The 26,990-nt window shown below is 43.4% G+C and overlaps 6 protein-coding genes across 6 annotated transcripts; 2 read left to right on the forward strand and 4 right to left on the reverse strand.

Moving 5' to 3' along the window:
- The first annotated feature begins 8,244 nt into the window (after window positions 1–8,244).
- On the forward strand, window positions 8,245–8,766 carry B0T23DRAFT_175501 (uncharacterized protein). Its single transcript, XM_062832985.1, has 2 exons — window positions 8,245–8,261; window positions 8,374–8,766. The coding sequence occupies exon 2, from the start codon at window positions 8,404–8,406 to the stop codon at window positions 8,641–8,643; it is 240 nt and encodes a 79-aa protein (XP_062692219.1). The 5' UTR covers window positions 8,245–8,261; window positions 8,374–8,403; the 3' UTR covers window positions 8,644–8,766.
- Window positions 8,767–8,825: 59 nt separating this feature from the next.
- On the reverse strand, window positions 8,826–9,841 carry B0T23DRAFT_405782 (uncharacterized protein; the record flags this gene model as incomplete). Its single annotated transcript, XM_062839047.1, has 4 exons — window positions 8,826–8,965; window positions 9,056–9,271; window positions 9,324–9,470; window positions 9,787–9,841. 4 exons carry the CDS (start codon window positions 9,839–9,841, stop codon window positions 8,826–8,828), a joined length of 558 nt encoding a protein of 185 aa, XP_062692220.1.
- A 1,301-nt stretch (window positions 9,842–11,142) lies between these two features.
- Window positions 11,143–11,580, reverse strand: B0T23DRAFT_175505 (uncharacterized protein). The gene has a single exon (XM_062832986.1). It carries the CDS (start codon window positions 11,429–11,431, stop codon window positions 11,192–11,194), a length of 240 nt encoding a protein of 79 aa, XP_062692221.1. The 5' UTR covers window positions 11,432–11,580; the 3' UTR covers window positions 11,143–11,191.
- Window positions 11,581–13,007: 1,427 nt separating this feature from the next.
- Window positions 13,008–14,920, reverse strand: B0T23DRAFT_454666 (Sodium/calcium exchanger protein-domain-containing protein). The gene has a single exon (XM_062841215.1). The coding sequence runs from the start codon at window positions 14,610–14,612 to the stop codon at window positions 13,416–13,418; it is 1,197 nt and encodes a 398-aa protein (XP_062692222.1). The 5' UTR covers window positions 14,613–14,920; the 3' UTR covers window positions 13,008–13,415.
- A 1,426-nt stretch (window positions 14,921–16,346) lies between these two features.
- B0T23DRAFT_175513 (putative vacuolar transport protein ESP1) lies at window positions 16,347–18,496 on the forward strand. The gene is made up of 2 exons (XM_062832987.1): window positions 16,347–16,932; window positions 16,988–18,496. The coding sequence occupies exons 1-2, from the start codon at window positions 16,516–16,518 to the stop codon at window positions 18,242–18,244; spliced, it is 1,674 nt and encodes a 557-aa protein (XP_062692223.1). The 5' UTR covers window positions 16,347–16,515; the 3' UTR covers window positions 18,245–18,496.
- A 3,168-nt stretch (window positions 18,497–21,664) lies between these two features.
- B0T23DRAFT_383033 (uncharacterized protein) lies at window positions 21,665–26,312 on the reverse strand. Its single transcript, XM_062837379.1, has 4 exons — window positions 26,290–26,312; window positions 24,039–26,234; window positions 22,535–23,980; window positions 21,665–22,463 (listed from the first exon to the last, which is right to left on the reverse strand). Exons 2-4 carry the CDS (start codon window positions 26,084–26,086, stop codon window positions 21,986–21,988), a joined length of 3,972 nt encoding a protein of 1,323 aa, XP_062692224.1. The 5' UTR covers window positions 26,087–26,234; window positions 26,290–26,312; the 3' UTR covers window positions 21,665–21,985.
- Between the last annotated feature and the right edge of the window lie 678 nt (window positions 26,313–26,990).

A 26,990-nucleotide genomic window follows, 5' to 3' on the forward strand; every position in this document is an offset into this window, starting at 1 on the left:
TAATAAAAATTACTCCCTTATACTATCCTAGACTCTCCGTTCGTACTTCTAAATTTCGGAAGTTAATAAGTTCGTACGTAAGTAGTAATTATTTGAATCTCGGTTCGCCATAATCAAACTCCTCCTTAATTACCTCCCTTTATATATATTCTAATAGGAATAGTTCGTATTTATAGGCCTTACCGAATAAAATTTAATAGGAAATTACCCTTCTATCCCTATTAAGTTTTATTATTAAAATTACTTTTTTATAATTAAATTTGTATTTCTATTGTATTTCCCCTTATTACCCCTTCGTCGGCGGCTATTACTATAATTACCCCTTTACTAACTACAGCTATATTAACCTATATTAAATACCGTTCTAAATATAATATTACTAAATTTACTAGCGAAAGTTTGTTATAATTACAGAACTACTTCTATAATATTAATATATATTTTTAAAAATACCCCTGTATTTCCCTTTCGTTCGCCGTTAATTATATTAAAAGTAATCCCAAAAATATATAAATTAAATATATATTAATTCTCTATAATAAACCTAAGTATAATATTATTTATAATATACCTATATAGAACAACCTCCGTACCTTCTTAGAGATTGAATATAATAGTAATACTTAGGCTATTAAATAATTTATTTTCAATAAATTTAAACGTATATAGTAAAGCGTTTCAAAAATTATTTATACTTTCTATAACCGCTATTACATTAAAGAACTTAATTTATTATACAATTAACCGGAATATATTTAAATCGTTATTTAAACCAACCAATTACGCCCCTTCTTGAAATAAGGCGTTCTTTTAATAGTTAATATTAATATAATAAACGAAGTAATAGCGTACGTAGAACGGTTAAAAAACTTAGAAAGTATCGAACCATTTATATTACATTATTAATACTAAGTATTTTTAAGGTATAATCTATTATTTTTTTTATCTTCGTACCTTCTTACTTCTTTTTTGAATATTCTTTTTTAATCGTTTTATAGTAACAACCCCTCCGATTTTCCCCGTCGCCCCCTTACTACTTTTTAAATAAATCCTAATTTTATTTATTCCTTTTATTATTAGAAAGATTATACGTATAGTTAATATACTTAACCGAAACTATTGAATACCTACTATAAATATAGTATAATAGGCTATTTTATAATAGTATATTCGAATTAAACCTATTATAATTATAATTAAGTCGGTTATTTAATACGGAATTACCCTATCCCCATAAGTACCTCCTTATATAGAATAAATATTAAATTAATTGCAATTAGAACGGTAGTTATAACCGTTTAGGATAATACGGATAAATTATAAATATATTTAGAAATAAAATTATTAGTAAAGATTTATAAAGATTAGCGGAGTACGCAAAGGTTAATAAATTCGAATATAGAATTAAACCTAATTAATAGGTATTTATTCCCATCGAATACGAAAATTAATTTAGTATTTTATTATTTTATTAATTTCTCCCTCTAGTCTATTCCTATATATAGTACGATTACCTATTTTATTAGAATATATAATTCCTATAGTACTAAACGGACGAAACGAATTATTTTTATTGTAATTAAATCCCCGGCTATAAAAGTTATCCTTAATTACCCCTAGCTTTATGAATAGAACTTTAATATTAATTAGCAGTAATAATTATTTCGGTTTCGTATTAAAGCCGGTAATTTCATATTAAATATAATACTAACGAAGGAAGTATACAATACCACAATCGTCCTAGTAGGGCTATAGTAGGATTTAATTCTACTATTAGACTTTTGGGAAATAGTAAAGGTAAAGGAGGGTTTCTACCCTCCTATATATATAAATATCCTATTCGAAATCCCCTCTTCTTTAGTATTAGAGTTTATAACCCTACCCGTTGTAGCGGAATCGGCCGAATTACCTCCGGTCCCTACTCCCCTAGTAAAGGTTTTTTAAATAGTATTTAATAGTTTTTACTTTACCTTAATACCCCCTACGGAATTAATATTATTATAACCCCTAGAATTACTAGAAAAAATAAAAGGCGAGTTCGCCGTCCCCGAATTAATTATTCTACTAAAATATAAAGAATTCTAATCGGTATTTAAAACCTTAGTTATACTTTTACCCTAATATAACCGGTTAAAGTATTATATTAATTTAATCGAAGGGGAATCGGCGCTTTAGGGATTAATTTATATATTAAATATTAAGGAATTAGAAGTATTATATAAATAATTAGCGGAAATACTCTAAAAAGAATAGATTTATCCTTCTATTAACCTAGCGGACGCTATTGTAAAAAGAAGAATAGAAGGTAGGGGACAATTACTTATTAATAAAAATTATTAAAAAGGGTAAAGAAAAGGGTCGGGTAATAAAGGAAAGTCGAATAGCGAAGGTACTAGTAAGATAAATAATTTTAATTAAAAAGGAAGTTTAAAGGATAATAGTAAAGGAGAGGGAATAATAATAGAATATAAGTGAAATAGAAGAAGGTTAAATATTAGAGGATAAAGGGGTTGAATTGTAGGAAGAAAGGTAGAGTTTGTAGGGGGAGGGTAAATTAAATAGGGAAGAAAAGAAGCGAAAGGAAGTTAAGAGTAATAATAGAGAGGATAGAGTAGCGAAGAAGAGAGTAAAATTTACGGGCGGGGTTATTATTAAATTAAAAAAGGAAGACGAAAGTATTATTATAGGAAATATAGGTGGGTATATAGTAATAGCGAAGGTGTAGAAGGATAAAGAATAATTATTATTATTAGAATAGTAATTATTAAAAGTATAGAAGGAGGACCTATTTATTATTAAAAAAATATAAAAGAACGGCGAAGGGAGGAGACGGGCGAAGAATTAGAAAATAGGGGAAGATAGAACTCTATAGTATTAATATTAAATTTATATTCTAAAATAGATGTAGGCTAAATTATTTTATATTTACTACGATATAATAATAGTAGGATACTTAGGTTAAAGGAAAATATTAAAGTATATTAATTAATTCTATTACTAATTTACTATTGTAATTAATATTGAATTATATATTTGCGAATATTTAATGTATTAGAAGGTTAAATTTTATAATTACCGACTATATAAGTTATTAGGGTTATTATTTATCCTTACTATCCCTTAGTAAAATATTTTATATAATTTTATTACTAGAATATTAAAATTATTCAATTCTACATTTAATCGAATTTACAATATAATCCTTATTATTATCGACTATTTTATTAAGTACGCTTTATATATCCCTATATAGAAGACGATTGACGCTTAGTAATTTATATTCCTTTTTTAGCGGAATGTTTTCTAATAATTTAATTTTCCGGATTTAATTATATTAGATAAAGGTAGCCTTTTTATAAATTAATTTTAAAAGATTTACTATAAATTCCTAAATATTTATAAATACTTTAATATAATTTAATACCCCTAAATAGACGGATAAATAGAAAGGTAAAATTAAAATTTAGAATTATACCTTCGAATTTTCTATAATATAGAGTAGGTCGATTGGGCCGAAAAAATTATATTGGTGTAATAGACGTATAATAATTATTTTTATACTATTATTAGAAAGTCCCCTTCGGAATTATTCTTCGGGTATTATCCTTAGGGATTAATAAACCCGGAATAAGGGCGGAGGACGGTCCTTCTAATAGTAATTACTAATTAAATTAATAAATTATTTCGTAAATAATTAAAAATCGTAGCGGTTTTAAAAGTTATTAATTAGGGGTATACGAAATAGTATAATAAAATTTAAAAATTAAAGGAATTTAATATTGAAAGTTAAGTTCTATTTAATATGAAATATATTAAATAACGCCGCCTAAGCGCTAAATTAGTAGATAAATTTTTAGGACCCTTCTAAATTATTAAAATTGTTAGGGAGAAGAAGATAGTATATTGATTTGTATTTTCTATATATTATTAAATCTATTTAATATTCCCTATTATTTTATTAGAACTATATTATAAGAATTCTATTATAGTAGTACTACGAAGGGAAATTATAAATATTGAAGAGGATAATATTTAATACGAAGTTGAAGTAATTGTAAAGTATTGTAAATCCGGCTATTAATATTAATTCTAAGTTAAATAGAAGGGGTATTTGGACGACGAAAATTCGTAGGTTTTATAAAAGGATATAAATTGTCCGGACTTTCTTAAGGATTACGAAATTAAGGAAATATAACGGTGGTATATTAATAGCGGGCCGATTATTAGGTTAATAAGGGTTAATTAAATAATAAAAGGAAAATAGTAATTATTTAAAAATATAAAGTAAAAATGTAAAATATAAATATAAGCCGTAAAATAGAAATGTAAAATATAGACGTAAAATGTGAAACGTAAACGTAAAACGTAGATATAAAACGTAAAATACAAATATAAAATATAGATATAAAATATAAATATAAAATGTAGATGTAAGATGTAAATGTAAAATATAAAGTAGAAATATAAAATATAAATGTAAATTATAAAGTAGAGATATAAATAGAGACGTAAGATATAAATATAAGATGTAAATATAAGGTATAAAGTAGGAATACAAAAGTAGAAATGTAAAGCGGAAATATAAAGTAGAAATGCTAAATAGGACGAAAGATAAGAAGGGAAAGTAATTTAATTTAATGTAGGATATTAATAAGGTATTAAATAAAATATAATTTATATTTTCTATTATTGCCCTAAACAAAAAAATCTTTAATAATATCCGTTATTATTAATATAAAATTAGAATTTACAATTTTAAGAAGAATATTCCTATATACTATTACGCCTATTAATAATATTCGTAAATACTACTTTATACTATTTATTTATAGTTATCCCTTACGAATTCTAATAATTTATTTAATTTCTTATTTATAAACGCTAGTATTAGGTAACAAATCCTCCTCGCCTGGGTCTATGCACACTGGGCTATGCCGAACCGGATTCGGCTCGGCGTAGCCCGATATAGTATAGAGCAAGTATAAATAATTATAGAAGGATCCGTTACATTAACGGACTCTCTTCTTCAATTAATTATTATTTATAACCAAAAATTCTTATTTAATAATACTATTCACTAATACGAGATCTAGGTTGCAATTAACCGTAGTTCTTTAAAACGAATCCGTTATTTAATAACGAATCCGCTACGTATTAATCCCTTTAACGAATCCGTTACTTACCGGATTCTTCTCTTAAAACGAATCCATTAGTAACGAATCCGTTATTTAGTAGAATAATAACTATAGTCTTAATTCCTTATAATATTATAGTAAGTGGTTTCTATAGTTTTAGAATCGAATTGATCTTTTACTTTTTTATTATTTATAAATTATTCTTTATTTATACTATATCTCTTTATCCCTCCGGAATTGCGTTTTGTAATATTAAAGTAAAATAGCGTTTATTTAGATAGAGGCCGATATTAAGAGAGCCGATAGCTTCTATAGATTATACGAATGGTATTTTTATTATTTAATATAGGTAGGTATTAATAATTACGATATTAAAGTTTTTGATTATTGTAGATAAATTTAGTACTAACCTAATAATTATACTAAATATATTATTAATAATAAACCTTTCGACGATAGCGATAATTCTATTTGCTTTCTCTATTAGACTATTAACTATAAAATATTTAAGAAGTATTTTTATTCTATTTTCGCAAAATATAATAAATTCGTTATTAATACGTAAATTAATTAAATTTTTACTATTTAAGGTATAAGAGGCGAGATAGTTGGAATGAGTGCGAGGGAAACGGCTTTAACCCTATATTAAATTAAGCCTTTTTACTTAACTATAATGAATTAGGCCTAGGATATTAAGGGTAAAAGAAAAGAAGTTTAGATATAATTAGGGGTAAGCTTTTTACTATCTAGTAGTCTAATTTATTTTACTAATACTAAATAAATGTAAGTTGATCTTATATAATTTAGCGAATCCGTTAGAAGGTACTTAGAGGATTTTATACGTATTTGAAATTGGTTAAATATAATAAGATTTATATAGAGAGTTTTCTTTAAAGGATTTAATTCTAAGAAGGAGACGGATCCGGCGTTATACTAAACGTTGCTTACGGTATTCTAAATATTACTAATTATTACTATGTAGAAGAATTTAATATTAGTACCGGTATTTCAATCCCTTATTAATATTATATTAGCGGTTGTATATTTAGTTTTTACGTTAATAATTTAATTTGTATTAAGGGTCCGGTTTTATTCAAAAAATATTAAAAAAAATTATTAAATTGCCTAGAGAATTAGGTCCCAGGTAAATCTAGCCGTTTTATTATTCTTATTACGTACTTAAGTAAAATATTAAATTTCGCTATCTTTTACTATAATAGGAATATTCGAAATACGCGTTCCTAGATCCTTTAATAGTAGATACTACTATCCTACTATTAAAGCAATACTATAGGAAATTAAAGTATAAAATAATATTAAATCTAATACTTTTATATTTAATATTAAAAGAAGTAATTCTAATATTATAATAAAGAATTATTTATTTAATAATTTTACTATTCCTAATAAATTATTTGATACTTTTAGTAAAATGAACTTCGAAGGAGAAATTTTAGCCGGACCGTCGATAGATTCGGCTATATTTAAAATTAAAAATAAAGTTAGTAAATCCGCTATTTACTTAGCGGGAATAAGCATTAAAAATACTAATATTAAGATTAGACATTAGAATAACGTTTTTATAAATATTTTTGTAGCCCCTATTACTTATAGTAGTTTTACGCTCCTAAGAGTTAATTAAGGTATATTATTACCGAAAATTCCTTTAAATTTCCCTTTTAATAGTTTTTTCCTTAGATTTTAGTAATTTAATAATATTATAAAATAATTTAAATATACTTATCCCTACGGGGTTATATATTTATTTTATAATTATTTAATATACTTTTACTTAGGATAGGGAATAGGCTTATATAAATATTTAAGTATTTTTAATTACCCGGCCAATTTCCCTACTAGTCTATTGGCTCCCTTAATTAAATTTAGAAGAGGTAGTTGCGGTAATAGAAGACCGCTTTAATAGGGAATTATTAGTATTCTTAATAATTTTAATAATTTTAATAGCTTTAGGAGTTCCTATAGTGGAGGACGGCCTCCGCTACCTCCCTTCTAAAGTCTAATTTTCCTAAGTAGAGGGCCCTTCGGCGGTCTTCTAAATCTATTATTTATAGCCTTAAGCTATTATAGCATTAGTCTTCCTAATAATATTCGGATAGCCAATAACAATTAGAAGGCGTAGGAGATTGGTATATTTTAGCCTAATACTGCTACGGTATTACGGGGAGTTGAGACTGTAGTCACTATTCTATTAAGTAACGGATTTATTATTAACGGATTCGTTTTGAAAGAAGAATCCGGTAAATAACGGATTCGTCAAAGGGATTGATGCATGGCGGATTTGTTACTGAGTGACGGATTTATTTTGAGGAACTATAATCAATTGCAACCTAGATTTTGTATTAATAAATAATATTATTAAATAAGAACTTCTAATTATAAATAATAATTAATTAAAGAAGAGAGTCCATTAATATAACGGATCCTTTTATAATTATCTATACTTATTCTATACTATATCAGGCTGCGCTGAGCCGAATCTAGCTCAGTATAACCTAATATATATAGATCTAAGCGAGGAGGATTTGTTATTTAATATTTCCTAGGGTTAGGAGAGATAATTGCTATATTCTCCTCTTCTTTATTATTTAGCTATTTATATTATATATTTTGTATTTTCGGCGTCCTACCGTAATTATTATCCCTTTCTCAACTACCCAATATCTTACTATATTTAATATATTAAATTAATCCCGACGTTCTCGCTTTTATACTACTAAAGTACTTCGTAAAAATTTTAACCCCTTTCCTAAATAATAATAGTAGAGGTGAGGGTAATAGTAAATCTATTCCCGAGGGCGGTAGGAATCGTTAACGAGCATAGGCGGATTACTTATTAAGGCGGTTAATAAACTTATTTATTTTAGTAGATAGGGGCTTAGGTTCAGTGGGACCGCTATTGTCCGCGAACAAAACTCGGCGCGTTCCTGAGTTCCGACGACGCTGCTTTCGTCTGTTCGCTTCGCTGGCAGGTGAGTCTAAGTCCGCTATGTCTTCGTCGCTGCTGCTGTCTGCCATAGCCGACGTCATTCGGTTTGCCCGACCGGAGCGCGGGTTCGGCGTGGCCATGTCAGTGGCCCTAGACCGATCTCCTCCAGAATATGTACGGTACGAAACGGGTGATCTCGCGATGCCCGAGGTCCGCGAAACCGGCCGTTCACTGGTCTCTCATCCCATCACGTCTTCCACTTACGACATGTCTGACATGTCTGTTTGGCAGACATTCTAGGCCCTCGCCGAGCCCGTCGTGATGCCCAAGCTCGTCATGTTCGGAGTTTGGCTCGCTGTCTTCACGATCAACATGTTGGTGGTCTTCCCCCGTCTTGAACATGACGATCATCCGAGAAATGGAACAAGGGCTGTACTCCTTGTACTGGTTTGGAGTTTGGACTTTGGTGTATTAGGAAAAGGGATGAAAGAATTTGCGGCGTTATTGAGCTATCGCTTTCCTCATATGAAGATCAGACGAGGACGCGGCACGTCTTTATGAGAAATCAGCGAGACTTGAAGGAGATATATGATGTGACGGAGCGCATTTATTGCTAGACAGGGTTAGTAGAGATGACGAACCCAACACGTTAGGCGATAAGAGGCCGGTTACTTCTATGTTGGACTCGTCAGTTTTCCAACCTTCCAATATTTCTGTATATTCACCACACGAGACCAGAGAAATCAGTGGAAAGCGGCTTCGATGGCTATCATCAAAGCTCGTATGGTGTCCGCATGCTTTGATGGGAGTGGCGCTGATGCGAGTTTTCCATAGTGAGTGATGGCATACCCTCGGTTGAGGGTTGTGCATACGCCTTCACTCACTTGACGTATCTACCGACCACCCCTCGTTCGACGTGTAATGTCCGTAGTATGCTAGAAGAACCGCCTTACAAACGAGACCCAAGATAAACGGAGTGGGGTGTCTACTGCCTCATCTTTGAGAAAGACGGCCATCCGGATCACATCTATGTTGGCTCCGGTACCGCTGTCCCACAAGGCATGCGCGCCCGTATAAACAGGCATCGTCACGTCGTGAAAGCCGGTGATTCCGTTTGTCCTCTCATTCTTTTTGCTGACCTTTTTACTTCTCCAGGAACTCTTCTCTTGCTCCTGTTGCGTACTGAAGGCTCAGAAAACCTTTGCTTCTGTCTTTTCTCCCAGCAATGGGAAACGATCAACGTCTGCTCTCCTTTTGTGGGTGTGTGTCCATGCCCGGCAATGTAAGGGGGGGATCTGCGGCAACCGTGCTTGGGACATCAAGGGAGCAGACGAGTGCACCTGCTCTGCCACGAGCCTTGAAGACCTCCGAATCATAGCCAAGCACGACTCACCCCACAAGGATCTTGCTAAACAATAGCAAAAGTATTCCCAAAGGCGTGCGGAAGATGATCAAGGACGGATTCACCCTCACTCATACACCTATACTCGCGCAATTCCCCATTCCACCTCCGAAAAACGAAATCCAAGGTCGTTGTCTTTGCTTGGAGTTAGAGTCCCTTTTCAGGTGTCTCTTGTAGTCGCGACGGAGTTGAGAGTTTGATTATAGGCCTTTGGCACCACGTTGCCCAGGATGCTGTGAGGGTAGACGTGAAGATCGATAATGTGTAGAGGTTTCATGAAATGCATTTCAGATAAAATTTACATTTGCGCCCGGAATGCTGGCATCTAGCACAAGTAAACCTCTCTGAGGAGGCCATATGAACACGGGCCTTGTACAAGACCTTCAAGCGTTTCACGTCGACCTAAAACTTTCTTTAGTCACGGCCAAGTCGGAGAATAAACCGTCGAGTTCATTCTGGTCAAAGTTGCTGCCGGGGTGAGGGGAAAGAATCGCGCGTACATGAGAGAATACGGCAAGACGCATCCGGCTTTAGCAAAGGATCGTGCTGTTCGCGACGCGATAACTCCAACCTACCATCTCTCCGGATTTCCTTGTCACTTCATTCTGTGTATGGAGAATAACACATGCCCGATTTATCATAGACAGAGGCTTGATCGCTTCTAACACATGCTCTTTTATTGGGGATACTTTCCGCTAACGATGCATATATTTATGACCATGGCGCCGAAATAGCTACCGAAAATTGTATCATTTGAACGAAAGGAACAGGGAGCACCTCGCGGAAAAGAATGCAAAGAAAGGGCCGCAAGTGAGAGACGGATTCACGGTCGTCATATTGTTCTTCTTCCATTGTTCTTGCGAGTGTTTCATGTGGGACCATGAAACACTCAAAGGGAGAAGTGAGTTGAGGTGTTGGGCTTGCCTGCTCTGTTCCTCCAACGAGGCCCTCCTACACCCCGACTTCAGCTTGAAAGACACTGAGGCGAAAATAATTGACTATCGAACCCTCAACGCTAGAACACATAGTATAGACGGAACGTACCTACAGAACCTCGAAATTCAACCCAAGAAGCCAGAAGACATCCTATACCTACTGCACAAGTCTGCGGGAAAAAAACAATAACTGCCGAAGCCCGAATCACAATAATGCCTTGCTTTGGGCCACCGTTCAATGTTGGCTTCATTACATGTAATGGCTGCCCTTTCTGCAATACCCAATTGCCTGCGCTTTCCAAAGCACGACTTGTTTGACGTCTTGGTTTAAAGACTGGCCAGTCTATCACCTATTTGAACAGCTATCTCACATAGCAATCCCAAACGCAGTGTCATTCCCTGTCAAGCTTTCTTTGCACCTCTTCAACGCTCTTCATCATTTTCACCCCTTTCCATCCTTTATCAAGTCCACTCACTCATGCAACCGCAACCGGTCTTCAAGTAGGTACCTATATACCTAATCCTTCCCTTCTTTACCCGCTCCTTCCTTTCCCGCCCCTTTCTTCCCTTCCTTCTCTCCCCTCCTTCTCACTCTCCTTCGTTCCCCCCAGTCCCATACTCCTTTCCCCATCTCCCTCACTCCCCGTCAATATCACCCATATATGGTTCTACCTCCCAACAGCCTCCCCCCCACTCCTAGACCATCCACCCCCCCGACCCAACCCCTGTATCCCGATCTGTCATCCTACGATCCAACCATCCCGACCATCACTCAACCCAGTAACCCAACCAAATCGGACGCCGTGCTCTCCACGCTGTATCGCGGGGGATTTGCGCTGCATGTGCTCTTCTTAAACCATGGGAATCCGTTGCTTTTCTTCATGTTGGTGGTTGATGTTGTTCCCGATGATGTTGTCCCCGGTGATGACGGGGAATAAGGAGGGGGCGATGATGGTTCGGAGTGATGAGGAGTGGACGGGTTGTTGTAGCAGCGGGAGCAGGGGCAGGACATTTTTGGCTTCAGTATTGGGAACGATGACTGAGATTTTTTTTCGTCAAGTTTGTGACGAGTGATGATTGATTGAGAGATGTATTGTTGTGCTCTCTGGACTGCTAGTCTGTCCCTCAGATGATCTTTTCGAGAAAGGGTTTTTGGCTTCCACCGACTTGTCTGATGGCTGATGATTTGAGGGGTTCGTGTGACTAGAGGTATCTAGAGGTAGAAATGAAGCCGTCTGTGCAACCAGTCAATGGTAGGCGTCTTTGATGACTCGTAAGTACGTAGCTGTAATGATTGCGATTCGCAAAAATGAACAAGAACATGCAGAATTGCAAGACAACCACAAAAGAGAACACCGGAAGGCATCCCCCATTAATACCAGAGTCTTCACACCATGGATACCTCGCAAGTGTCTGCGTGTCTGCGCCAAGTCTAACCACATGCTCTCAAGCATCCAGCCGAGTCCCATGGGCACAATTTAGTCCTGCATCAGCTTCTCAGCTGGTACGGCATGAGAGATGCGATACCAACAAAGGATGGGCTTGGCGATTTATATAGTACGTAGAAGAAGTGAGGAATGAGTAAGAAGGGGAGGATGGTGGCACCACTCTCCTAGGGTCCCGTGAGACACTTCTCCATGCCACTCCTTATCATCTTGGTGAAGCCATCGTTGGGGTTCCAGCCAAAGGTCAGTTAATGAGTGACAATCCGCTGACCTCATGGATGATTGGAGTGACTGAAAAGAAGCAAAAACGACAAGAAAACCCGGGAGAAAGGAACGCTACCATCCATCTTAGGAGACAATGAAACAAACACGGGCATATGGAACTGGTTGGTAGGTAGGTATGTAGGTAGGCAGCGAGGGAGAACCTATAAAGGCGGGATTAGATGAGTCCAGGCCAGCCACAGGTTCCAGACTCGGATAGACTTCTCCTTGGCCTTAGGGGCGGGAGAGATGCGTCTCCAAGCCAAGGGTGGTATGTAGTGACACGGCGTGATTACCCCAACCCCGCACACCTGATAGGTTGGCTGGGGTTGGACCACGCTATAGGTTGCTTCGGCAGGCGGTATTCTATGCTTAAATTGACTTCACGTTGGCACATTGCACAATGCCCAGCTTCTTGTCGGATGGGGTTTGACCTCTTTGTAATCCATATTAGGCCGTGCGGCGCGATAGGATCGGTGGACGACTTGCCATATGCTGTATTAGAAGAAGATACACAAACAAAAGGGGCCGAGGTGAAGAAAGTAGTCGGTCCATGACGAGCGCAACTCTCCTGGCTTTATAACATGGGTTTGCCGTGCTTGGAGAAGGAAAAGCAAAAGCATCGGGAACTTTCTCAAAACACAAAGGAAGGAAAGAGGTCGTCGTTCAGCTTCCAGAGTCTAGACCACTTGGGATCTGGGGAGATTCCATTTCGCCGCAGAAAGAAAGAGAGCCAAAAGTGTGGGGAATAATCGTCTCTGTGGGTTAGGAAAAGCGGAATAACCCCCGCTGTCTTGTTTTTAGGAAACGGTGAGATTGTCAAGGAAAATTTGGGGGTTTGGCGACGACGCCATGTTGTGTCTGGTGATGCCAAGAAAATCTAGGAATCTGGGGTAAACTTCATCGACGAGTCTTGTTTCTCGAGCCAAGAGGCTTGGCTTGCAGGACCGACTTCAATAGGTTCGATGTCGACGTCTTCCAGGGTCGTTTCTGGACTTGGAAGGTCACAGTTGCAGACGTGACATGTGGCAGATGACTCGGACGCTCGAAGCAGACTGTCAAGTGGGAGGAGAGACAAGCCTTGTATCTGCGTGGGTAAGTATAACAAGGAGATCCGGTGGGCGTGAAAGCATAAGACGAGCGTATCGTCTACATGGTCAATAAAGATACAAAGCTTGTAGGGAAAGCCCGGATTACTCCCACGGAATCTCTAATCATCCTCTATAAGCAAACACAACCCGCCAAGATGATAGTAAACGATGAAAAGAAAAAAGGCATTTCCGCGGATGTTCATTCATCGTCAAGCTCGCGACCATTCATAATCTCCACGACCAAAAAAGCAACATAGCCAATGAGCATTACAACGCCCATCCACCGTCTCCCGCCCATCATCACAATGCCAAAGATAACCACAGCCGATAGCCACATTACAGTGGCTTCGAAAAGAGTGAACCCGAGCTGCAGCTGACTGGCATCTCCCCAGATAAACAGCACTCCGCCACAGAGAGTGACCAGGAAGATGTTGGAGCCGACAGTATTGGCAACCATAATGCCTGGTTGGTGTCGGGCACCTCCGAGAATGGCAACGAACTTCTCTGGGAGAGTGGTGGCGAGCGAAAGAATCGTGGTGCCGACGACGGTGCCGGACAGCGCCAGCTCGTGACCGATAGTCGATGCGCTGTGTGCGATGATGTAACTAGAGACAAGCAAGGCAGCGAGGCCGAGGGCGAGTTGGAAGACATGATGACGCATTGCCTTGGGGCGTTTGTTTATGACCTTGACGGTCTTGGACTTCTTCTTGGCCTTGACCATCTTGTTCGGCGCGGGCTTAAGCAGGTTGAGCTGATGGCCCTTGTCGGAACTCCATCCTTGCTCTTCGTCGCTGGGGCGCCCCCTGTCGCTGTCATTGGCATTGATCGTTCGGTCGTCGTCGTCGCTGTCGCTGTCACTGTCATTATCGCCATCATCGTCGCTGCTGTCGCTGTCGCTGTCCGAGTCTTCGGGGGCCGTGAGCGTGCCTCGGTAGATGAGAGACGCCACAGAGACAACGTAAACCACAAAGGCCACGATCAGCAGAATACCGCCAAACCATTGGAAAGAGGACCCCTTGAGGGCAAGGAGCAGGAGCAAAAAGACGGTCGTCAGGCCGAGAAGAGCAGTTGAGTAGATCTTGGAGCTGCGATCGAACTCGGCCTTCTTCATGAAGAGCAATCCCAGCGAAAAGGATGCGAGAATGTTGGCAACGGATGAACCGATCAAGTTGCCCAGGGCCATATTCGAGTTCTTTTGGCTCAGAGCGACGATGATCACGACGAGCTCTTCCCATTCGGCGCCGCAGGTCAAGAGTCCGACAAGAGTGGGCGAGACATTGAGTCTCTTGGCAACGATGGCCGTGTGGTCGATGAACTTGTCGGCGCCATATTCGAGGAGGAACAGGCCGGCGATGAAGGAGGAGATGTTGAAGAGGAGAGAGTCGATGGTCGCCATCGATGTGTTCCACAGTAGTTGAGAGTTAAAGAAAGACTGGAGTTAATCCGGACAGAAAATTAAAATTAAAAGAGGGGACGGAATGGTCCAACACTTGAAATGATGGTGTCTTGTCTCACTGCATCGTCGTGGGCCAACCGAGGTGAGATGGCACTACCTACCTACCTCTCCTCTATAGGAAAAGGGAAGCACCGCTGTCTTTATCAAGTCTGATGGTTGAACAAAGGAAGGGAAGCATCATATTCTTCACGGCACTCAGCATTCCGACACTTTTGGTTGTTGGGCGCCTTCCTTCCCGTCAATGATCACTCAGCTGTGAAGAGCTGAACGCCGGCGTGAGGCCAATTGCGTCGTCGCCTTCCCCGAATTAATATTAATTCCACTGCGAACGGTGTTTATCGCCCCATTTTGCGCCACGGTGGTGATTGCTTTCACTAACATCCCTTGCATACAAACATCTCTTAACACAAGATGACGTTTGAATGAATGTAAGAAACTCTCGTATCGGAATCAATTTCCTATATTGAGGAGGGAAGCTGTACTTGATATGTAAGGCCTTAAAAGAGGGTTTGCAGGTATGGGGGCTCAAGGTTCCCCATAATAGTGTACCATAGTGGGTAGCGGCTTTAGGCTGATCTGTGCTTATGTCACCCCGCTATGGAAGATCCCCCTTAAATGCATGGAAATTGGCCGCCAGATTCGTTGTAAAAGCAGGGGACATTGCCGCACCGAATGTTAGGTAGCAAAACTCAGCTGCCACGATTTCACAGAGTTCGGTTCCACGCGAGCGTCTGCCACGGAGGACTTTTTGTATCGTGGTGGTGATGGATCGTACTTCACCTACCTTACATACGTCGACTTTAAGGGCAACGCCATCTAACGCCAAAGCTGCTTGGGACTCGCAAACATTGAGTGGCTGGCCGGTCTGTGGCGGGCTGGATGCAAGCGGTTACTAACCCGCATAGAGCTGTCACGGCTGTCACCACTGCAGAAACCCCGTCTTTCACACTCTTTCACCACTTCACCATCTTCACCTCTGCCATGCCTTTTCTCCCACAGCATGGGATAACCAATCCTAGAATTGGTGGGATCGCCCTAAATGAGATTTCCTTTGCTACTTTCACATCTCAACTGCCTTCCTCAGGCAGGATGATCCGAGCAAGACATGTCCTCCATCTCTACGGGAAATGCATCTGACCATTCATCCCAGTGGCCAGCCAAGGCCTCTGTTTGTCCTCCACAATGTGGTGGACCGTGATAATGAGAATATTCCGACCTTCACGAGGCAAAAACAACCGACTCAGCTCTTGGAACCTCTCCCTTTCGAGCCATTTTCAGAAGAAGACCTTCTCACGCCACGCAGAAACCCGAACACTCCTCAATATTTTCCTCTTGGCCCTTCTTCTAGACCAACCCATCGTCCCTTTTTCTTTGCTTATCACTCCTTGGCTCTTCACCATCAATTCAGAGAGTCAAACGGACTGGAAGGCCAGATTGACGTCCTTCTTCATTCCAGCCAGCCAGTCTGCACCGATATCTCAAAGTGGCTTGGGGACCCCTGTTAACTACATTTCCACCCATCAATCAGCTGCCAGCAAAAACGCCATTCAACCACCACACGATGCTAAACGTTCTCATAGGAACAACTCCATCTTCAGCCCTGGACCCCTCTCTTCCTCTGTTCGGCCTCTGGCAGTATGTATGCAGTCTCTGGCCTCCCGCCTCCCGCGCTTTGCGGTGCATGATGTGGTTGCAATGAAGGGACGGGAGCCCGCCATCGTGCATTCTCACTGGTGAAGGTGGTGTATAATATCCTGTGTCTTTCCTCCTCCTCGTCTATACCAACAAGTGTTGATATTCATCCGCCTGTTTCTTTCCATTATTGTCCCGGGCAGGCACTATAATGGCCACCATGACAGACCCTGGTAGCACCGAGGTTCGACCTCCCCCGGTATTCCCAACGGTCAACAATTACGAGCAGGACGAAAAGAAAGTTGCAATCCCCCAAGTGTCTCCCTCCGAGTACAGCGAACAGACTCAAAGACCATGGGTTGCCGGGTTGCGAACCTGGTTCGGACTGCGGCCAAATCGTCATTCTCCCCCACCGGTATACCAACCGCGACCACCACCGTCTTCAGAGTCAGCGTCGATAGGCTCCAAGATCTGGAAGTTTTTCAAGTTTCTAGGCCCAGGTGCTGTCATCAGCGTTGCATATGTTGATCCGGATAACTATCAAACAGCCATCTCGGCTGGCGCCGAATTCCAGTATAAGCTGCTCTTCATGGTGTTGGTCTCGAACCTAATAGCCATCTATATCCAAGTGAGACTCATCAGCAACCCCGGGATCCTTCCCGCCTCTTGCTAACCCGACCCAGTCACTATGCGTCAAGTTAGGAACTGTCACCGGCATGGACTTGGCCCAAATGAACCGCCGATGGCTTCCCCGGTGGCTAGACCTCTCCATCTACGTCGTTGCCGAAGCAAGCATCATAGCCACCGATCTCGGTCAAGTCATCGGCACTGCCATCGCCCTAAACATCCTCATCCCCAAGCTCCCGCTCCCCGCTGCCTGCGTCATCTCCGTGGTCGAGACCCTGCTCGTCCTCCTATTTTATACCGACACGGGTGAGCTCCGCCGGGTACGCATCTTCGAAGCTTTCGTCTCCGTCCTCGTTGTCGTCGTCTTCGTCACCATCTGCATCGCCCTCTCCATGGTAGACCACAGCACCAGCACCACCCGCGAAATCCTACGGGGATACGTCCCCTCACGCGAGATCTTTGTTGACACGGGTTTATACGCCTCGTGCGCCATCTTGGGCGGCACGCTAATGCCGCATGCCCTTTACGTCGGCACCTCGCTCTCTCGCGCAAGGTTGTATGATTACGATAGCAAGCATGACCTCCCCTCCCCCTCTCCCTCTTTCTCTCCCCGGCAACAGTCCCCCAATTCTAGCTCGGAGACTATCGGGTACCGCCCCTCCCTCCGCGCCATCAAATCTTGTCTAGGCTACTCCATCGCCGAACTAACATTCACCCTCTTCACCGTCGCCATCTTTGTCAATTCCGCTTTACTAGTAATAGCCGGCTCGGCCTTCTACTCCGAAAATCCTTCCGAAGAAGGAGAAGAAATCTCCGAAGACCTCTACGCCCTCTACTCCCTTTTCAGAGACTCCATCGCCCCCGCAGCAGGCATCATGTTCGCCGTCTCCCTTTTATTCTCGGGAATCAGCGCGGGCATCGTCTCCACCATGTCCGGACAAATCATCATGGAAGGGGCGTTGGATATCCGACTGAACCCCTTCTTGCGGAGACTGATTACCCGGTGCGTGGCGATTATTCCGGCGCTGGTAATTGCGTTGGCGGTGGGAAAAGATGGGTTGAGTAAAGCGTTGGTGGCGTGTAATTATCTGTTGGCGATTGCACTGATTCCCATTACGTTTCCGATTGTGTGGTATACGTGCCGAGCCAAGTATATGCAGGTGCCGGCGGATGATGATGACACGGGGACGGTGGATATGAAGAATAATGTGGTGACGGCGGGGGTGGCGTGGTTGTTGTGGCTGTTGGTAGTGGTGATGGATGTGGCGACGGTAGTGTTGGTTGGGTTGGGGATTACGAAGGATGAGGGCTAATCTTGGGCGAAAGAAAGATCGTGCGGGAAATATGTAATGTTTGTAGGTGATGTATATACTTGTGGAGATATGTGGTTCTGGGTCAACTTGGTTGTTACCATGGGACGCTTGACTGTACGTAATCTCCAACCCTCTTCATTCAATCTCGACAATTCGAAAGACATATCTAGAGGTGCTTAAAGACATCCTCCGTGAAGTTCAACCTAGCAGACAATGGCCTCCATTGTAATTGCACATGTATACAGAATAAACGAAAAAAAAAATAGAAATTTATAAAAAATAAAATAAAAATAAGATTAAAAAAAAAAAAAAAAAAAAAAAAAAAAAAAAAAAAACCCGGGAATTTGAATCTACAACATCCCCTCTCCCCCCTTCGCGGATACTTGGCACACAATCACTCCTTCCGCATCTGCAACCGCAAACCCCAGGTGTCTTGCACTGTCCAACAACCCGTACTGACATCCCGTACTGGGACCTCTTGCTAAATAGTCGGTTCCCTCATCCTCCCCCTCCTCCACTCTTACTCCTACTACTGCTGCTTCGACAACTACCACTATTCCCTCCAGTCCCAAATCCGATCATGTTAACCGTACCAACCTCCTTACCTACGTACCATCCTTCTCCATCACAACTTTCTGTCATTATCAGCCAAGCCAACAAACGTCATGTGTCCCGTACTAGTTGGCCGTGATCAATGTGTTCCGCTCAAGTTCCGACCTGCTCCGGCCCTTTGTCGCGAGTCTCACAATTGTTTTCGGGGCAATCCGGTGGACGTTCACCGGCTGTCCAGTATCAGCACTACCTAACTTGTTACAACTTGAAGAATATGACAAGTGGTAGGTATGTATCACCGACCCATATCACATAAGCAGAGGGTGCGATCAATGTCTTTGATTGTGTCCCGGAGATCGTCCCAAGCACACCGCCGGTGAACAAGAAGAAGGGTTGTTGAACCAAAGCATGTTTCTCTATTGTGGGGGTGTCGGGAAAAGCCGCTGTGTGAATCTTGCATAGGTGGTCGTATAGCTAGCTATGTACCTAGGGCATGGCGTAACCCATCTTTGTCTGTCCTAGACTAGAGCCTCCAGACAGATCTGTGGATGAGAAAACCATCGACTTTCAAAGCTGTCAGAGGTTGGTTGCGCCAGGGCACCCTACCTCCCTACCTATCTCTTTAGCTTTCCATTCTGGCGATGCTAGTAAGATATACCCAATCGGGCTTTGTGCCGCCACGGTGCGGCCCCAACTGATCTTCGGTGCTTCCAAGCTCGGCAGTGAGCGCTTGTTCCAGAATCTGTAATTTAGCCGCTGGGCAACACTCGCGACGGAGGGGGGGTTGTGGATCGATCTCGAAGTAGTAATAGGGGTCCCAAGAACTCGGCCTTGAACATAAGAGATGACAGCTGATCTGAAGACAAAACTCCGGTAGTAGAAGTATGGTGGTAGAAATGTGCTGTTGTTGTGTTTGTGATGAGAGATGTTGATCGCAAAATGTATGCAAGTTTCAAGACAACCGACCCAAATCTGGAAAAGGTAAAGTGGAACAACCCGCTGCAGTGATATTTTCATTCTTCGTCTCGGCTTCTTCCACTTCAGAGTTATGTCTTGTGATTCACTCCTTTCATCATTGATCCCTCTATCTTCCTTATTTTATTTTTGTTTGAATCTCTTTTGTTCCTCTTCCCGTGGCGTCGAGTTACAAGCCTAGGAGCTTCGACCATGTGTTCCTCTCTAGATGCACGACATTCAAGCAAACTGCAAACAATGCATGATTCGCGCATTCCCTTCCCCTCAAAAAAGCAATTTCACCAATTTCACCACCCCCCGACAACTACCCCCCCAACAAAAAGCAAAGAAGGTCGTCACCAACGAAAAAGAAACAACTGATCGGCGATACCCGTTCTGGTCATCCTGAAAGGGGGGGATGAAAAAAAGAAAAAGGAAAAAAAGAGAACATACAACACCAGGGATTCGCTGGTCGTCACCGACCCAACTACTAGTCTGGCCCTCACTGGCTTATCTATGGGAGAGCGGACGGGATCCCGAGTTTTCCAGTGGGTATGGTCGTATGTGTTAGACGAACATTGCACTTTGCTTTATATATGTCACAAACCACCATGCGCGCGCGACAGCTGGATGGATACACGTCGATTGATCGCCTCGGTGGTGGTGATGGTCGTGACTGACGCCGGGACACTGGGCCTCGTCGTTATCAACGTCAACTATCAACAGCCCGAGGAGATACAGCTTTGATATAGACGAGACGAAAAGGAGAATAACATGGAATAAGCTGGGCGTTGCATCCTGGAAATCTAGGTAGATGTCTTCAGGTTTCGGCGGAAAGTGCAACGTGCTGAAGAAATAGGGTTGAAGGTTGACACTTCCAATCCATTGCTTATGATGATGCGTCAAGCACTCCAAGATACTGTGAAACCCTGATAAATGTCTCAGAAATACACTCGGCCATATCGATAGAACGAGACGGCCAGTCTAGACTAGGCTGGTATCAAACCCATCCCCGTAGAACCTTGACCACGACGCGAAGTCAGCTGCCCTCGCACGAGAACAAGGGCGGGATTCTTCTCGACCATGATCATCCATCAAGGCCCAGCGCTTAGTTTTCTCACTAAGAAATCGAAAAAAGACAATGGTGTATAGCGACCAAGTGGACCTTTTTCTCGGATAGAAACAGGTATAAAGTCTACCGATGTTTCCCATAAAATAAAGATCATCTAGGACATCCTCAGCATTCATCCCAAACATCAACATAACCCAAGCCATCCAAGCAAAACGATCAACCATGTAAGCATCTTCATGACCAGCCCTGCCCTGCCCTTCCATCATCGAATTCCCCTTTCATCTTACAAGCCATCCGTGCTCGCTTGTCTAACCAACATCACCAACGCAGGTGCACAACAGAAGAAGTCCGCACCATCGTCGAGACCCTCGGCAAAATGCATGCCGTCACCATGTACCTAAAGAGAGACTGCACCTCATACAGATGCCGGCGGTCATCGTTCTACGATCCTGACATCAAAACGGACAAAAAAGGGTAAGATAATCTGATGTATTTATTTAGAAAACAAGGGTCAAAGCTAATTTATGATGCGTGGTAGCCGTAGGTACGTGGTTGTCGATACATCACGAGTGATGGAAATGGAAGAGAGTGAAGGGTGGTGATTTTGTTTCGGGGAGATGAAGAAGAGAATAGTATCTGCCAACTTGATGGGGAAGTGGAACAGGGAAGGGCGAAGAAGGGGACCAAGGAATGGAGGATGGAGATGGAGTGAAGGGATAGGAGAAGGTCGTTGTTGGAAATATGGACATCAAGATCATCTTTCTTCCGTTTCCATAATCCCACCGTTTCTCATCCTCGCTTCAACTTGCGTGCATGAACCACATCTGAAGGTGAACATAACATAAACACAATTCCGTTTCGAATTCTCCGAGAGTGAAATTATCTACGATTAAAAAACAGTAAACTAAAATGTTTGCGAACAAGCATAGTTGGTCTGGCCCGGCCCAACCAAGGTTGATCCTCAATCCTTCCCTACAAAAGAAAAATCATAATCTCCCTCAACTTCCGTCTCTGCCCGGGTATCTTCCGTTCCTGCTCCCTCTGCTTCATTCCTTGCTCCATAGGCCATAAGTAAAACGAGATACGATCTAGTAATCCATATCTTCAAATTCACAAGAAGAATACCTACATGAGTCCCATTGTGATGATATGAGTGAAGAGGACTAAGCCAGTCCCAACCACTTCAAAGCCTTGCTCTGCTCTCCCCCCATATGTGTCATCGCTCCCGGAGAATGAAGGGAGCCTTTCCGTTGGTCATTCATCGATGTGGTCGTTCTCCTTGACATCGGGCGAGTGTACATGTTGTTTCCGCCGCCATTACCTGGGTTCGGGGTCATGGGCCTGAAGGGCGCGGGATTGTTGTTCTTCCTCCTCTCTTTCAAGCCTTTGCTGGGTTTCCAAGCTTCTTCCGCCTCCAGCGCTGTCGCCAGTGCCCCTAGGCCTATGACTGACCCAGTCTCGGTACTGTTCCTACCAGTGATGGGCTTCTTGCTTCCTTTCTTGTGCTGCTGCTGCTGCTGCTGCTTCTTTCCCATGCTACCATGTTGTCTCTCGCCGCCGATCATTCTCTTCTCACTGTCCACGCTGCCACGACCACCAAGGACTTCGTCAGGCGGAAGGGGAAACTGCAATCCTTGCCCACTGTTTTTCGTTACACGTTAGCAAATAAACCAATGGAACCTCAACCTCAAGAAATGACAAAAAATACATACCTAGCAAACCTCTCCCCAAAATTCTTCCTTCCGGCACCCAACAACGTCTCCAAATCTACCAACTCCCTATTCCCACCCACGGGGCTCCGATGTCCCATGGTAGCTCCGCCGCCGGTGGCAGCGCCGGAAGCAGCGACATGGGCCTCGATTTGTGATTTCAAAAACATGGGCATCAGTCGACGCTCTTCAGCGTCAATGTCGAAGAAGTCAAAGGGGTCTTCGTCGGATCCGACTTGGTCGTCGTCGTCATCTTCGGCTTCAGAATCGGGATTGTCGTCGTCGGTGTTGAAGTCGGTTCTGATCGAGAGGTGCGAGGAGGTGGATGCGCTAGACGACAAAGGGCCGGAGGAGAGGGAGAGGGGGGATTGGAGTCTCGTTGTGGTCAGCGGCGCTGCTGCGCCCGGTGTCGCAGAGGATGTGGTCACGATGGGCACGAGAGTTGGTGGTGGCTTTTGCTGTACTACACAGGTAGTAGCTGTGCCGATGGTGGCTGGGATGTTGGTCCGCGGACTGATGGTGTGGGATCCGGAGGGCGATGCTGGCGTCGGTTTGCTGCCGCCGCTGATGCTTGGGCGTTGGGAAGTCGCTCTGGTTATGGAATGGGGAGATTGTGGTAGGACGACACTAGGGCTTGCCACGGAAACTGTGCCGTGGCTTATGAGAGTGTTGCTTCGAGTCATCGACGTGCTGAAAGTCGACGAGCAGTGAGAGCAGGGAGGAGGGGAGATGGAGCGGGTCGGTAGGTGAATGGCTGCTGTGGGCATGTAGGCATGGACGGGCCCGTGGCCATGGTTCTGGCAATTACTATGGATATAGGCGTGAGTGTGATTGTAGGTGTCCGCCGGAGAGGCAGGAAGAAGAGGCGGAGGGGGAGTTGACATGGCGGCAAATGCTGATATAGCAACCGGTGATGGCTTGTGTCGTGGTGAGTGTTGTTGTGGTGGGAGTAGAGGTGCGATGCTGGGATTCGTCAGGTTGCTACTCTTGGTGCTCAAGGACCTCGCTGTGATCTCCTTTTCCTTCTGGACAGCATCGGTGGCTGGAGACGTTGGCACAACATCACTCGTCTGGGGCTTGTAAAAGTCCGAGATCAAGGCCAAAGTGTCCCGGATCGCTTCAACACATTCAGAAACCTCGGCTACAGATGCCACGGACGATACTCGATAATCGGCCATCGAAAATATTGTTTGGTCGGTCCCCTTGGAAATCCCAGCCACCTTCATGACTTGGCTCCCCATAAGCTTCTGCATAGCCAGCATGGTAGACAAGTGCTCAACGGGGTATTCGATGAGAAGAAAGCGAACGTTGTCGTTTCCGCGCAAGTAAGTGTCGACATGGGGAATGATGAGGCTTGCCAGTAGTGTGGGGTTGGAGAATGGGTTCTCCTTGGACTGCTGGGTCAGCGGCTGGGAGGTAAAGGTCTGCATAGCGTTTCCAATCAAATATCTGTAGGCAATCGGGTCAGTTTCTCCTCACACCACACTTATCGTGGAATCAAGCTTACCGCAAACCCAATCGGCCGCTCCGCGACATTCCATCACCATGGGAAGAAAACCCAAGCTGCTCAATTTTGGCCATAACTCCTTGCTTGAAGTTCTTTTTGACACCATCCTCGGCGCCAATCGCCAAGATGAGATCGACGTTCCTCTCCCCCTTTGGCTGATCCGTTTCGGCGCACATTAAAGGCTCCCAGAGACTGCGCAACTGTGGATCCGGGGAGTCAATGTCCGGAGACAGGTAGTCAATCTCCTCGATTGGGGTATGGACGTCAAGGACCGATCGAATGGTGTTTTGAACCCACACGGCAGTCTTGTTGTGGGTAGAAAGGTCATGGAACCTGCTTGCTGACGGTGTGACCGGAAAGGAGGCGGGGAAGACATAGCCAGGTGTGGTTGACTGCGGCCTGAGCTGTTCTTCGTACCGATAAGGGTCATACTCGGAAGCGGGATAAATGTTGTTTCCGCTGGGAGTCATGTCCTTCAGCTCTTCCTCAGGACGAGGACTTACGGCGGTCGCATCAATATTGAGCGAATCGGTCGAGGTGGGAGGTGGGTGAATGGAGTCGAAGCCGTCTTTGTACCGACCGGACACGAAGCCGAACTGGTCATCAGGTTTGCCGTTTGACAAGTGGATCACGTAATGCTCATTGAACGGTAGAAGGGGCTCAAAAGGTGCCGTTTCATCTGATGATGTTCGACCTTTGGTTCCGATGACACTGTCCTCATGGTCCAGCCCTTCGAGGGCCTTTGGCTTCTTCTCGAAATTTCGAAGCGAGACGTTGAGTCCTGGCGGTTTGGAAGATACCCTCGCGTGGCTTCCCACGTGGATTGCTTCTCGTGTTGCATCTCGTGTTGCATCGTGGGTTGCATCGTGGGCTGTAGGGGTGGCAGTTGAGTAATTAGATACGCTCGCTGTGCCGTCCCATTCTCGGTCTTTATCTTCGGTACCAAGACCTGATCCCAGCAACGTGGTCGCGGCGCCAATACCTGCGTCATCTGTCAACTTCCTTGCATGCCAGGGTTGAGCAAAGGCTTTGGACGCAACGGAATCCATCTGCGCATTGCCGACATAATCCACTTTGAAGTTGAATTTGACGTCTTTCAGGTTCTCGGGAAGCGGAAAAGATCTAGCTTTCTTAAGCTGTCCCTGAGTGTTGTGCGGAGGAGAAACTACCAAGGAAGATGTTTTGATTGCAGGGTTCGACGGGAAGAGAAGTGGTGATGGGAGCAACTGGAATACGTCTGTGTTTGCGGCCGTTGACATGTCCGAACCGACTTCCCTCTCACGGATCACCATGTCGCGAGCGACAGCCATAAATCCAACGGCGGACATGCTTAAGCTTCGTGGCCTCATCAATTCGAAGTCCACGCCGAGGCCAGCGTCATGGTTCGGCGGCTGAAGGTTTTCTGTTTCCCTATCGAGCGCATCAGCAGCCCGCATGGCTTTTGTGATTGGATCTTCCATGTCGTCGTCGTCCTCCTCCTCTCTTCCATTGGTTGTGGTACCCTTGTTTGCCCGAACATTCTTATTGGCATCGGGGTTCCCGACCCACGTGTCACTCGATATCGGGTCGATGATCGAGTCAACATCAACTCCATCGTCTTCAAGGCTCTTGAGACCCTGGCTCATTAGTCGGTCAAAGATGGCTGCCGCCTTTTCCAGATTGCCTGCCGTGTAAGCCTTTCCAATAGCATCCAGACACATGAGCTTAGCACCGCATGTACCCCCTTGTAGGAAAACGGCCCGCTTTCTTTCTGCCGTGGAGTGTTGAAGGAACTCCATAGCCACCGAATGCCTTCGCTTGGCTGCGTTGTGAATGGTCGATATGATTTTTCGAGGATCGGATTTGTGACGTGACTGTTCTTGGTCGTGTGATATCGGAGATGTTGGTATATAATGCTCGATTTTTGGGAGGACGATGATCTGGGGTGAAGCAGGGAGTAGGTATAGCTGCGTAGCGACAATCTCTTCTGGACCTTCCAGTGCTATAACACTGCCGCTTTGTCGTTCCCTGGACTGAGAGGGTGCTGTTGGTGAGTTGTGGCCGGCCATATTAGATGCGAAGAAAATAGATGGTTTTTGAATTGATGATGAAACAACAACACGGGGCGTGTGACCTGGCGGTATGGGTTGCGTCTGTGGATCGGTCCGGTCAGAGATTATCCCGTTACTACACTTGACTCGAGTGTGCAACTGGAAGCTGGTTTGTGTTTTTAGAGAAGGTCCGAGACGAAACACGGCAGTGATGGGCGTACAGCAGGATGGCTGGCTTTAGCTTTGTTTTGTTGAACAGCAAGACATATGTACAGCGAGCTCTTCTGGCAATGGCGTTTTGCTTTTCGGTTCCCAAGTTCCGGGGGGTGAACGTTCTCGGTGGCTTGGTGAGAAGTAAACGAAAAGAGTGAGACCGTTGGGTTGCATCAACAATCGGCGTGGACAAATGGGATGAGAGAGTAGAGAAAGAGTGGCTTGCATGGACTTTCACGGACACGGCAGAGACTTATGAAGCCAGGTTGGAGAAGCCCACCAGAGACATGGTGTTCGAGGAAGGGAACTTGGACGAGTAAAAAGGGAAATGCAGAAGCCGGAAAGAAGCAGGTTTCATTCGAAGTGGAAGATTTCCGATTCACAACCCCTTGCAGCACTGACCGGAGAGGCATCACCGCTTGCCGGATGGAAGGAGAACAACCTCTTCGGGTGTCCCCATGGATGGCGGCATGGTAAACCCAGATCATCAAGATCATGATACTAGCAGATCCGGGGGATGCTCACGATTTTTGAGGGTGGAACCTGCATCTTGATGATTACCCTTTATATTAGGTGGTCCCAGGGTCCAAGACAAGACAAGAATGAACCACGGTTCCTTTGTGCCAACTCTGGTTGTTGATGAATGCCACGTTGGCTTCAGGGAATTGTGGAGGATTGGGCGGTCCATATCTTGTTGGTCTTTTTGTCG

This window comes from Neurospora hispaniola, assembly GCF_033458365.1.
Source record: "Neurospora hispaniola strain FGSC 10403 chromosome Unknown B0T23scaffold_5, whole genome shotgun sequence".
In the NCBI taxonomy this organism is placed as follows: domain Eukaryota; kingdom Fungi; phylum Ascomycota; class Sordariomycetes; order Sordariales; family Sordariaceae; genus Neurospora; species Neurospora hispaniola.

What these genes read in the sequence shown, in the direction of transcription:
- B0T23DRAFT_175513 (XM_062832987.1), top strand. Translation starts at nt 16,516, where the DNA reads ATGGCCACCATGACAGACCCTGGTAGCACCGAGGTTCGACCTCCCCCG. An exon ending in TAATAGCCATCTATATCCAA is followed by an intron (nt 16,933 to 16,987) that starts GTGAGACTCATC and finishes AACCCGACCCAG; the next exon opens with TCACTATGCGTCAAGTTAGG.
- B0T23DRAFT_175505 (XM_062832986.1), bottom strand. Translation starts at nt 11,431, where the DNA reads ATGTCCTGCCCCTGCTCCCGCTGCTACAACAACCCGTCCACTCCTCAT.
- B0T23DRAFT_383033 (XM_062837379.1), bottom strand. Translation starts at nt 26,086, where the DNA reads ATGGCCGGCCACAACTCACCAACAGCACCCTCTCAGTCCAGGGAACGA. An exon ending in AGCGGCCGATTGGGTTTGCG is followed by an intron (nt 23,981 to 24,038) that starts GTAAGCTTGATT and finishes GATTGCCTACAG; the next exon opens with ATATTTGATTGGAAACGCTA. An exon ending in TTTGGGGAGAGGTTTGCTAG is followed by an intron (nt 22,464 to 22,534) that starts GTATGTATTTTT and finishes AACGAAAAACAG; the next exon opens with TGGGCAAGGATTGCAGTTTC.
- B0T23DRAFT_454666 (XM_062841215.1), bottom strand. Translation starts at nt 14,612, where the DNA reads ATGGCGACCATCGACTCTCTCCTCTTCAACATCTCCTCCTTCATCGCC.
- B0T23DRAFT_175501 (XM_062832985.1), top strand. Translation starts at nt 8,404, where the DNA reads ATGCCCAAGCTCGTCATGTTCGGAGTTTGGCTCGCTGTCTTCACGATC.